The sequence below is a fragment of the Biomphalaria glabrata genome, chromosome 3 (genome assembly GCF_947242115.1).
Source record: "Biomphalaria glabrata chromosome 3, xgBioGlab47.1, whole genome shotgun sequence".
In the NCBI taxonomy this organism is placed as follows: Eukaryota; Metazoa; Mollusca; class Gastropoda; family Planorbidae; genus Biomphalaria; species Biomphalaria glabrata.
In genome coordinates, this window is record NC_074713.1 from 11,165,998 (window position 1) to 11,178,551 (window position 12,554).

The following is a 12,554-nucleotide window of genomic DNA, read 5'->3' on the forward strand; positions in this document are numbered from 1 at the left end:
GTGGCATTTTGTAAATATATATTTGTTCTCTTATTTACAAGAGGACTTTTGCAATAGATCCCTTATTTGTTCACTTCTCTTCAAAATATAAATACTAGATACTTCACGCAGTGCAAACCGTGAATGATGGGGCCACAAATATGTGCCCCCCCCCTGCTCGAAAAGGTTGACGCCCCTGTGCAATAAAGTCTATTGAAACATAAGAATAATAACAAAATGGCAAGAGTGCATGCATTGAGATGGTTATGTTTTTGTCACTTCCGCTGAAGATTGAATACCTTTCCATTCATCATTGCTAGCCACCCGTTCTAAGATGCATAAGAAAAAATATATATACAAGTTTAAATCAAGGCACATTTGGCATAAATTTACAATAAATTATAAATCTACTAGCATTTATCTATTATACATATTGTGTTCATGTACAAATGAATTATCATTTAGTATGATAGCATAATGTATTATTGCAGTGCTAATTCTAGGGTTCCTGACATTATTGATAGAATAGACGTAACATATTGATTTGCTTACGGCTTGTATTTATTATATGTCTCAAGACACTTAATTACAAGCTTCAATCAAAACAATTTCAGGAAACATTTTCTAGCTAATACCTGGAATTAGCTTGAAGCAGAACTCAACTGCCAGACATGACACGAACTTTCAATAATTTTGTCGTGTAGAACTCTTTGAGTGCGGCACCGAATTTTTGGCTTTGACACTAACGAAATGATTTTAAGTATAACTATGAATCATGAACTATGAACAGTTTCGGATTTATGTGTGTTAAAAATAAGAGATCTTGGTTCCTTGTAATGAACATAGTAAACCGATCTCGGCCAGGATGGCTGCCTGGTCGTGCGGTTTGCGCGCTGGACTGACGTTCGGATTTATCGACGGTCGAGGGTTCAAACCCTGTCCGCTCCCATCCCCCGTTTCCTGCGGGAGGTTTGGACTAGGAATTAAACTTCATCTTCAACTCTGAAGGAACATCCGAAAACATATAAAACAAAACAAGACTACCCGCTTATGATCCTATATTTGCGAGGATGGATTTATAACTCTGCAGCGGGTATATAACACTGAACAATGTAAATGATCATGACATATTAAAAAGAAGAAGCATCGAACTGTCGACTTTTGTGAATAAGTAATACTCGTCCCTGCCCCGTGGAGATCATAGACATTTAGAACGACAGGGACCTCGGAAGTCTTTATCGCACTGTTTGTTGTCCTCTGTGTTGACTATAACAATGTTAATGTAACTATTCACTTTGGACATCACAGTATTCACTCTACAATAGAAATCCAATATTTTGGCTCCGGTGGAGCAGATATTGTGGAACATTCAATGATGACGACTGCACCCTCAGAAGTCTTCATCACTTTGTTTTGTTGTCCTTTGTGTTGTGTATAAGATATTGATGTAACTACACACATACTGAATAAAAAAGAATTGAATGAAGCTTGAGAAAAAGATAAGATAAGAAAACAAATCTTATCCATGTCACAGAGATTTGGCGAGCAAAACGTTCCTCCGGGGCATGAAAATCACTTAGAAATATAGGCTGCTTGTGGCGTCCTCTGAGGATGGCGCCCGGGGCATCGAGCCCTTTGCCCCCCTCACTACGCCTCTGCCATGTCGTAGGGTGCATATGAATTTAACCCTTACACCGACATGTAGACCCCGTGAGAAGCAAATGCTGACATCCAGTGGCACTGATACATACCAGACGTGATTGGGGGGGGGGGGGTTGGACCCGTATCCCGTATTTCTCACACCATATGTTATAACCGCAATGCTTGTTGGGTATCACCTCCAATAAAAGAATGTCAAAAATGTAAAGTCCCTAATCATGTTACTCTAACCCCTAGCAGAAACAAAAAAAAACAACTGTCCCACGGCTCTTAGAGCTAATTAAATAAATAAACAAAACACAGCACGCCGGCATTTAACACACATTGTATCTCCAAGACGAACACACGTGTCACTCATGTGTCACACACGATTCATGTGAACAAATGGCCTGCTTAAGGTAATGAAATATATGTAGACATATCCTTCTAATACCTGAGTTCATGGGTAGCGAAACCAAGTCCTGGAGCTCTTGGGTTAAAATTAACCAATTTAGTAAACACAAGAATTGTTCCATTAATAGCTTAAATTTCTTCATTGACAATAACAAAAAAATAACCCAAGGGACTTAAACCTGACCCAGCTGTTCATTCATGCTTTTTTTCTCATGACTGACTTTACAAAACATGTGTATTGATTTTTGAACAATCAATAATTATATCATTTGTGAACATTGTTTCTGATATTTCGTACTTTAATAGTAATATTCTTCTGTCTCCTTCTCAATCAATCAATCAACCAACTAATTAATTAATTTGACAAACTATTTATCGATCATTCTGTCAACCTGACCGTCCGTTGTTTATATCTTTAGCAATCTGTAAAGTCTCCCTGATAGGTGGCCTATACCACCGGAATGTTATACGTAATTCAATGGGAACAAATATTTAATTGAGTTTCACTCTCTTCTCTCTTTCTCTCTCTTACTCTCTTCTCTCTTTCTCTGTTTCTCTCTTCTCTCTTTCTCTCTTCTCTCTTCTCTCTTTCTCTCTTCTCTCTTTCTCTCTCTCTCTTTCTCTCTTCTCTCTTTCTCTCTTTCTCTGTTTCTCTCTTCTCTCTTTCTCTCTTTCTAGCGATCTGGACATATATCAATGCAAGTCTGAATGTGTGTACTTAATTCTGCTTTAATATTGTAATTCATTTAAACTCATACACATATTTATTGTTTGTTTTATTTATTTCTGAAGTTCAGATTAGAAGATAATAAGATATTGATCCAAAACTATATCATGACGGCGGGGGGATGGCAGAGGGTATGGTCGGAACCTTGGACCATTGAGACAAGACCATTGTTCAGAGCGCAAACCACATGACCAGAGACCATCCATTTAAAATACTAAATTTGAGATAGTTCATTAATTGAACATATTCATCATTCCTATATCATACGATAATGACGGCCATCAATTCGAAAACACATTAGTCCACATCCTTGAATAGCCTCTTACTTTAGCTTTGCCTCCTCGTTAGTTCTGACCACCTCTTTAAGTTCCGCCTACCTCTTTAGTTCTGACCACCTCTTTAGTTCTGACCACCTCTTTAGTTCTGACCACCTCTTTAGTTCTGACCACCTCTTTAGTTCTGACCACCTCTTTAATTCTGACCACCTCTTTAGTTCTGACCACCTCTTTAGTTCTGACCACCTCTTTAATTCTGACCACCTCTTTAGTTCTGCCTACCTCTTTAGTTCTGCCTAAGATAAGACGAACACATTCAACGGCCCCGGAGTGGACGGCTAAGTGAAGAGAATTGAACCCTGATCCGTCCATGATGGAAGGGTCGGCTCCATGTTCCAGTAACAGTTTGACCATTTTCTCGTCTCCCAGACGACACGCCAGGTGGAGGGCAGTTTTCTTCTATTAGAGATATAAGAAGATCAATTAGATAATACTTAATAATATTAAGGTTAGAAAACTATATAAACACAAGGAACATCTAAGGATGATTTTTAATAAAAATTTAATAGTATAAACAAGCTAGAGTCTAGAATAAATTATTTAGAGTCTAGGTAATTACAAACTTTCTTGTACTATTTAAGCAGAGCTGAAGTTCGAAACCAAATACTTTTTTTTTTTGTTCTATTTTATATTTGGAACAAAGGTACATTTGAGTTATAGAAATGAATAAAGGAAATATTTGGCCCAGTGTCACAGAGTGGTCATTCGACTGACCAGTGTTTTATTTCCTTGATCAACAATACAATATAATACATTAAATGCTCCATAGGTGAAGTATAGTAACTACGTGTTAATCAAGTAGTACTACAGCTCATGGAGGCCCCCGGCCTGCTTCAGCTCATGGAGGCCCCTGGCCTGCCTCAGCTCATGGAGGCCCCTGGCCTGCCTCAGCTCATGGAGGCCCCTGGTCTGCCTCAGCTCATGGAGGCCCCTGGCCTACCTCAGCTCATGGAGGCCCCCGGCCTGCTTCAGCTCATGGAGGCCTCTGGCCTGCCTCAGCTCATGGAGGCCCCTGGCCTGCCTCAGCTCATGAAGGCCCCTGCCCTGCCTCAGCTCATGGAGGCCCCCGGCCTGCTTCAGCTCATGAAGGCCCCTGGCCTGCCTCAGCTCATGGAGGCCCCTGGCCTGCCTCAGCTCATGGAGGCCCCCGGCCTGCCTCAGCTCATGGAGGCCCCCGGCCTGCTTCAGCTCATTCTTCCATTCAGATCTCTTTTGAGCTTTTTCGTTTCCATGCAAGAACTCTTTAAGCTTATGTAGGCCTAGACATCATCAATCCATTGTATTCGTGGTGGGCAGGTTAATTGCACAGGTCAATCTTTGAAGAGTTACTTAATGAAACTTAACATTCTGCTAGTGATTTGTTTCACAAGGATAAATATTAACCATAAATCTAGATTCTTTAACAAACTAGATCTAAATCAAAAGCTTATTTTGGTGCAGAGGTCACGTGTTTTTATTGCACACTCTCATTGGATCTTTAGGTAGCCTGCCGCTTCCCCCTCCCCCCCCCCTTCCCCCCAAAAAATGTGTTTGCGTCTTACCGAGTAACTCATCTCATTCACGTCTGCTCCGTACTTCAAAAGCAGTTTGCAGCAGTCCAAAATCTCTTCATGTTTTGTTAATGAAGCGCCAGCCGCTTTTTTGACGTACTGTATCACGGCAGGTTCTGGTTCATCCCTGGTCACGTGATGCCGCGTGATGACATTGCAATGTTACATTAAAGTAAAGAAGGGATATAAAAAGTGTTAGAAAGTATGAAAGATCAATTGGATAAATTTGTGAAACAAGAAATATAAATCATTTTTAGAATGCATATTTGACCTATAGATACCTTGTTTATCGTCATTGACTTTAGGTGAAGGGAATGAATTTATAAAAAAAACAAAAAAAAACAAGAATATTTTTCTTTAAATCGACATACTTTCAATAATACACAGAAAGCTGTTGATGCTGAGGTTTACTACAATACTCTCCACTTGCTATAGCCTCAATGAAACCCAATACTTATGTAGTGGGGAGGACATAATATACGGGTCGGCTCAACTTGACCAAGCACCGGTCAGCAAAGGGTCAAGTTGACCTCTGCCCCGGTAGCTGAGATTTGAATTCCTTTTCCTGCTGGCATCCTCGATTGAAACTTGCTGCTACGCACCTACTCCAATACCACCTTGTCTGATCCTGCTGTGTTTGTCCTAAGTTCATTGTTTTGACCAAGGCTGCAGGTAAACACATTTTTACTGTTTCTTGTATATCACATATTCTTGTTTATTTTTTATTAATTACTTTGTCATTTATTTTTATTAATGTTTGGTGGTGTTCCATATCTCTCTTATGTTTATAAAAGAGATGATTGGTTCACACTATAAGATTTTCTTTTTTGTTTTTGCTTGATCTAGTATTTATACCTGATGTTGTGTTTACATTTTTTTACAAATTGGTCCGTTCATTTAGACCATATAATTATGTTTATTTTATGCTCTTTAGTAATCATGTTGTATGTTTGCCTTTGGCAGGTTTTTTGTGTACATTAAACTTGAAATAAGCCTCCTGACTTGCTTCGTCATTTTGGTTGTCATATTCTGTGCTGAACCCACCACACTTAATTAATGCAAACAAAATGAACACGCCAAAGATAGAAGACTCGTATGCCGCCTTGTTGTATAGTGGACAAAAATGCATACATTGTAATAGTGATTATGTTCATCTACAGCAGCGGTTCTCAACCTTTTTAGCTCGGCGACCCTTTTTTACAATCCTCCCACTCTGCCGCGACCCCCCCCTCCCCCCACACACACACATACAGCAATAGAAGAGTAGACAATACCAATCCATATTTTCGATGGTCTTAGGCGACCCCTGGCAAATGGTCAATCGACCCCCAAGGGAGTCGCGACACACAGGTTGAGAACCCCTGATCTACAGTAACAACTATTAAGGTAGTGACGATAATTCTTCATCGTCAACAAAACATTGTTTGAGTCAGGGGTTAAAGGGTTAATACCTCCATTTCAAAGCTCTTGCTGTAAACATGGCGGCGGCACATAATGCGTGTAGTGTTGCCACACAACTCAAGAGCAAGGGGCTTACCCGACTAACTAAATGGGAATTCACTTAATAGGAATCCATCCTGTGTTTGGGCTAGACTAGATTGTTCAGGTATGAATAACCTCTTAACAACGCGAAAGCTCGTTCGGGCATTCAAACCCAGGGGGCTTTATGGGAATTAAATTAAATAAAACAATGTATTAAGGTTTACTTGCTTGACAATACATCAAAGCTGTCGCAATATGATAATGTTACCAAGCGATGTAGTAAACACAAAAGGTGTTGCCATTAACCTAGTGTTTAAAGTGGCATTGTATTCACATTTCTCTCATCTGCAGCCATGCAATTTTCTCTGCTTGCCTCACAGTGAGAGAGACAGAACACTTTTATTTTATAAAGGCAGTTGATAATCTTTTAAAATCGTCAGATCTTTCTAGTTCACAGTTCCCCAAGAAAGACAACTCGTACCGGTAACACTCCTGAATGAGTTTCCTTGACTCCAGGAGACCCAGCTCTGAAAGAAGTTTACTCAGGATTTTGACGTTCTCACTCTTGACCAGTTGACGAAATCTTTCATTGCCGTCCATCCTGTTCATTTCGCTGGACATAGTGGACAACTGAAGGGACAGTTGATTAGCTGACACACCTTCACTGTATCAGATTCTAGTGTTTGTAATCTGCAATCAAAATTTTGATAATTTTTTGTTAAACATAATTTTCATGCATCTTTAGCAGCCAATGTAACATCTTTTAACTAAAAACAAGATTACAAAGAGAGTTTGTGTTATCACACAAACTCAAGGCTGCCCCCATCGAATTCATCAATGGACCAGGAATATTCAAACCATAGTAAAAAAAAAAAGGGCCTTTATTTGGACCATATATTCTCGTTTTATTAAATTTACCATATGACTCCTTTTAGCAAATTTTTTCTAGGTATAAGACTAAAAGAACCGGCTTATTGGACGCCGACCCCTCCCCTTTTTCCAAATACATATAAAAAATCAACAACACATTAATTAAGGATAATACTAAAACCAACACTATGGTAACACACCACAGGTTTAGCTTGGACTAAGAAATGATTCTTTTATTTTAGTGTGCAAGTTGTATTAGTTAATAAAAGTTGAACTATTATAATTATGCCAAAACCATTTTATAAAGACACATTTGAATCACCTGAAGTCGCTGTCATTGATAGCCCCATCAGTTTCTTTTGACTCGTCAGGCTTTGAAAGTATTGGATCATCTCTCTGTCTTTGGAGCAGCACAAATCTAAACAAACAAATATAACATACGGTAAAATTGTTACTATTTTAACAAGACCTCTACTCAAGTCAGATATTCGGTTTACTAAGTCACGGTAAAGTCATAATTGTGTTTAAAGTACAGGATAGATATAAATAGTAAAACTTTGATCCTAGCTGATCTAAAAGAAATTTCTTTTTATTTAAATAGTATTTTTAAATTATAAATCGTTTAATGATAATATGATAAAAGAATTTTAAAAACTAGTTAGAGTTTTTTCACAAATAAATAGACATTAAAATGCTTATTTTCTGAGAAACTTGTACACTAAGGTGATAGATGATATGGAGATCAACATTAAACTTGGAGAGGAAATGCCTAGTCGGGGAAAAACCACCACCATATAATAAATGAAAAACTGTCATGAAATCCCCATATTGATGAAACTATAAAAAAAAATTAAACAAAACATTAGGGTTTATTAAAAGAAATTTCTATAAATCAAATAAGAAAATAAAACTAAAATGTTATTCAACCTTGGTTAGGCCAATAATAGAATATGCATCCTCTGTTTGGGACCCCTCAACTCAAGAAAACATTAAGAAACTGGAACAGACACAAAATAGAGCAGTGAGATTCATAACAAACGAATATTCACATTTGACTAGAGTAACACCTTTAGTTAAATCACTAAATTTATGAAGCCTTCAGGACAGAAGGCTCAAAAGTAAAGTAGCAATCATACATACAACACTGAACCATAATCTTCAAATACAAAAACAAAATTTAATAAAATACTCTGAAAGACACAAAAGTAAAGGCACATTCCTCGTCCCATATGCTAGGACACATTTGTACAAATTCTGCTTCTTCCCTAGTGCTATTAGAGCATGGAATGGGTTGCCTGAGCTAGCCAGGAAAACCAGTGACTTGGCAGAATTTAAGTCATCGGTTAATATGCATGACTGAATGCATGACGCGTAGGACGTAATCATCTTCTTTTTTGAAGTAACGTCTGTATTATATAAGATAAGAAGATAAGACCACATCCACTATGTGTAGTATAAACCACTTTTATTATAAACCACTACTTCTAGTATGAACCAGACCACTACTTCTAATATGAACCACAACTTCTAGTATGAACCACTACTTCTATTTTGAACCACTACTTCTAGTATGAACCACTACTTCTATTTTGAATCACTACTTCTAGTATGAACCTCTACCTCTATTATGAACCACTACTTTGATTTTTTTACAAGGTAAGCCTTTGCAGTTAATACATTTTATCGATATATTGTCGACATAATGTCGATAAAAACTGATGACATTAAATGTCATGAACAGCAGCATTGTCTTGTGTACCGATTCTGTTTTGTGATTCGATCCTAATGTCATACACACACACACTAATGAAACCGAACCCAAAGAACGTAATATGTAGAATGACGCACAGACAACATAGCACAACAATGAACCAATTAGTAATCTAGAGTTTGAATGGAGTTAACTCCAGACCGTTGAACCAAAGCACAAACTAGGCTAGGAAATCAATAGCCGGGATCAATGAGATAGCTCCCGCGTTAATTGTCAGTATTTGCTCAATAAAAGATGTCACTGGAGAGTTCTTTTGGGTTTTTTTTTTTAAAGTTAAAGCAGAATCTGTGATTTATTTCCCTTCAGTGTTCTAATTAAAGAAAGCTTATTGATTATTGAACTAAAAAACAGTACATTATTGATTATTGAACTAAAAACAGTAGAAGTTCTAATGTCACAGAATTTAAACATAGCCAGCTGAGCTTTTATTACATGTTAGAAAATAAAGATAGCTTTTTATTTCCTGGTTGTACGTAAATGCAGATGGGTTTTTATTATTGAAAATCCAGTGGTAATTTACAGTCTATAAACATTTTTCCTGATTAAAAAACAACAACACTTCAATGTTTAAAATAGTGTTGTGATACAAACTAGAGACCTTACTAACGGGAAAGAAGATGGGAAATAGAACTAAAACTCATATTATATTGCTTTTAAAACATTCATCAATTTTGAGAGACTACCCACAAATAAAATCAACAAAATCCCTGGTTTTAAATCTTGTACACATCTTTTTTTTTTTAATTTGGTCATTTAATCAAGCAAAAATGTGAAAATACTTTTTAAAAATAAGAGAAGGTTATCTACGGGAAAGAACGCCGCATTTACAGCCATCTATCTCTGTACTGTAAGATTTATTTCCCCTTTTCTATATAAAAGTAGTTCATTGCCTCTATTTAATATTCTGATTGGTTATTATTTGTAGGGGTGATTCGTGTTTTGTTAGGAACAATAAATCATTGTGCAAAGTTTGGTACCCCGACAAAATAGCGCGATAAAATAGCGCTGACAACATAATGCGACTAAATAGTGCGAACAAAATAGCGCCGACAAAATAGCGCGAACAAAATAGCGCCTACAAAATAGCGCGAACAAAATAGCGCCGACAAAATAGCGTGAACAAAATAGCGACGACAAAATAGCACTAACAAAATAGCGCAGGAAAAATATATTTCAGTCATTTTGAAAGAAATACTTTAGATATCGTAAAATATAAATATGCAAACAGTAAGCAAAAATTATAATAAGCTGAAATGACTCATTTTAAAATATATTATTTATTTACATTCCAAAAGTGTACTTTGAAAACTGGCAAAGATACTTGTCAGAGTTACAGACACAGACACACACACACAAACTATCAAAAGTTAAATGGTAGGAAATTTCCCGAAGAAATTCCATCCCTGCTGGAACGGGGAGAATAGAAGTGGACAAAATAACATGTTCAACAGTTGAACCCCACAGACAGACAGACAGCGTGAGTTGATGAAAGCTTTCAAAAAATATACAGGTCTGTATTTCGTGAAATTTAAAAACACGAAGAATTCTCACCTGCAGTTATGTACCTTACAGAGCACCTAATTATCCCCCCTTACACCAGTGATTGGCACTCAACTTGTTTGACACCACAACATCGTTAAAAGAAGACAAATCGAATGCTCCCCTTCTATTAGCTTGACATGCTTTAGGGTGCTAGACCAACTTAAGCATAACTTGTTCACATAACTTTGTTTACATAACTTGTTCACATAACTTTGTTTACATAACTTGTTCACATAACTTTGTTTACATAACTTGTTCACATAACTTTGTTTACATAACTTGTTCACATAACTTTGTTTACATAACTTGTTCACATAACTTTGTTTACATAACTTGTTCACATAACTTTGTTTACATAACTTGTTCACATAACTTTGTTTACATAACTTTGTTTACATAACTTTGTTTACATAACTTTGTTTACATAACTTTGTTTACATAAATTGTTTACATAACTTGTTTACATAACGTGAAGGAAATTTGAATATCTCATTAAAAATAAAAAGCAAAAAGAAAACAAGGTTACAAAGACAGTTTGTGTGGAAACACAAACTCAAAATCGGCCCCCGAAAAGGTCCATCCAGGCAGGCTTCAATATTTTCAGAAAGAACATGCAAATGAAATTATATCAAAGACAAATGAGAGATAAGAATGGAGAAAGAAGGTTAACATATCTTGTGTAGTGCCCCAACGGTCCCGCAGATCAAAGGATAGGTGAAAGTGAATGTAAAGTTACTTGTGAACCTGTCCTAACTAGTTCCCCTTTTAGACCTTGTGGTCTATAGGACAGATGATTTAAAGTTCATCTGTTTTTGTGGCCTACGATTAGCGAGGGTGTCATGTAGCCAGCACAACGACCAACCGCCAATACTTTTCCCCAACTAATGTCAGGTACCCATTAGAGCTGAGTGGACTCAGAGGCGCCCAAAGATTCCAAAGTTGAAAATCCCAGTCTTCACCAGGATTTGAACCCGGACCCCCAGTTCGGAAGCCAAGCGCTTTACCGCTCAGCCACCGCGCCTCACTTGGCCTAACTGATGTCTTATAATTGATCCAATTGTTCTGAAAAGGCTCAATCTCTTATTCGAATCCTCAAAAAAAAAAATAAAAAAAAATAATTTCCGCAATAAAAAAAAATTTTCATAAAAATAAAATTTATAAGATTATTATTCATTTTAAATTAGGTTTAACTTATAATGCATACTAATTAGCTTTTTCACTTTAAAAAACTGCTTGCATAACTGATTTTAAAAATTAGATTTTTCGCTTTCAGAAAAAAAAAGTAGCCGTTGCATCAGAACTTTGAATGGTCTAAAATATTGTGATGTCGGATTTTCAATATCTTTTCTAGTTTACGAGATCTAAACGGGACGGACGGACAGACGGACAGACGGTCAGTCGGACAGACATTTCGCACAAAACTAATAGCGTCTTTTCCCCTTTCGGGGGCCGCTAAAAAAATACGGCTTCCAATTCCAATGTAAATGTTTGTATGTTTGTTTCATATTGTACAAGCTTCGGATGATCCTTTAGAGTTGAAGATTATCTACCACCTAGTCCAAACCTGCCGCAATATGACAGCGGGAGATGACAGCGGGAGATGACAGCGGGAATGAATCTGGGATCGTCGAGACAACCACACGACCAGGCAGCCATGCATGTATGTAGAAACACAAAGGTAACAATAAGATGAGCAACAATGTCCACAAAACACAACTCATTTCACCACTACAATAAAGATATTTCCTTCTTTGACTTCCACCCCTTTAAATCAGCCGTTCAGCCCCTTTTATAAACACCACTGTCCTAATCTCAATAATGGTTACGTAATAATTCAATACAAACAAGCAAACAAACTCCAGACTGTTATGATGTCCAAACTACAGACACATCGGGCCCTCGAGACTGTGATATCCAAACTACAGACACACCGGGCCCGCGAGACTGTGATGTCCAAACTACAGACACACCGGGCCCGCGAGACTGTGATATCCAAACTACAGACACACCGGGCCCGCGAGACTGTGATATCCAAACTACAGACACACCGGGCCCGCGAGACTGTGATATCCAAACTACAGACACACCGGGCCCGCGAGACTGTGATGTCCAAACTACAGACACACCGGGCCCGCGAGACTGTGATGTCCAAACTACAGACACACCGGGCCCGCGAGACTGTGATGTCCAAACTACAGACACACCGGGCCCGCGAGACTGTGATGTCCAAACTACAGACACACCGG

General features: G+C 37.8%; 1 protein-coding gene across 4 annotated transcripts in view; it reads right to left on the reverse strand.

Moving 5' to 3' along the window:
• Positions 1-12,554, reverse strand: part of LOC106069585 (inversin-B-like) — a 53,421-nt gene that overhangs the window by 30,063 nt on the left and 10,804 nt on the right. For all 4 annotated transcript variants that reach the window (XM_056023587.1, XM_056023585.1, XM_056023589.1 and 1 more), the window contains exons 3-6: positions 7,318-7,413; positions 6,607-6,815; positions 4,635-4,770; positions 3,316-3,492 (exon numbers count right to left, since the gene is read on the reverse strand). In XM_056023587.1, the coding sequence (XP_055879562.1) occupies positions 3,316-3,492; positions 4,635-4,770; positions 6,607-6,746 (453 nt within the window). In that variant the 5' untranslated portion in view covers positions 6,747-6,815; positions 7,318-7,413. The remainder of the gene's footprint in view (positions 1-3,315; positions 3,493-4,634; positions 4,771-6,606; positions 6,816-7,317; positions 7,414-12,554) is intronic.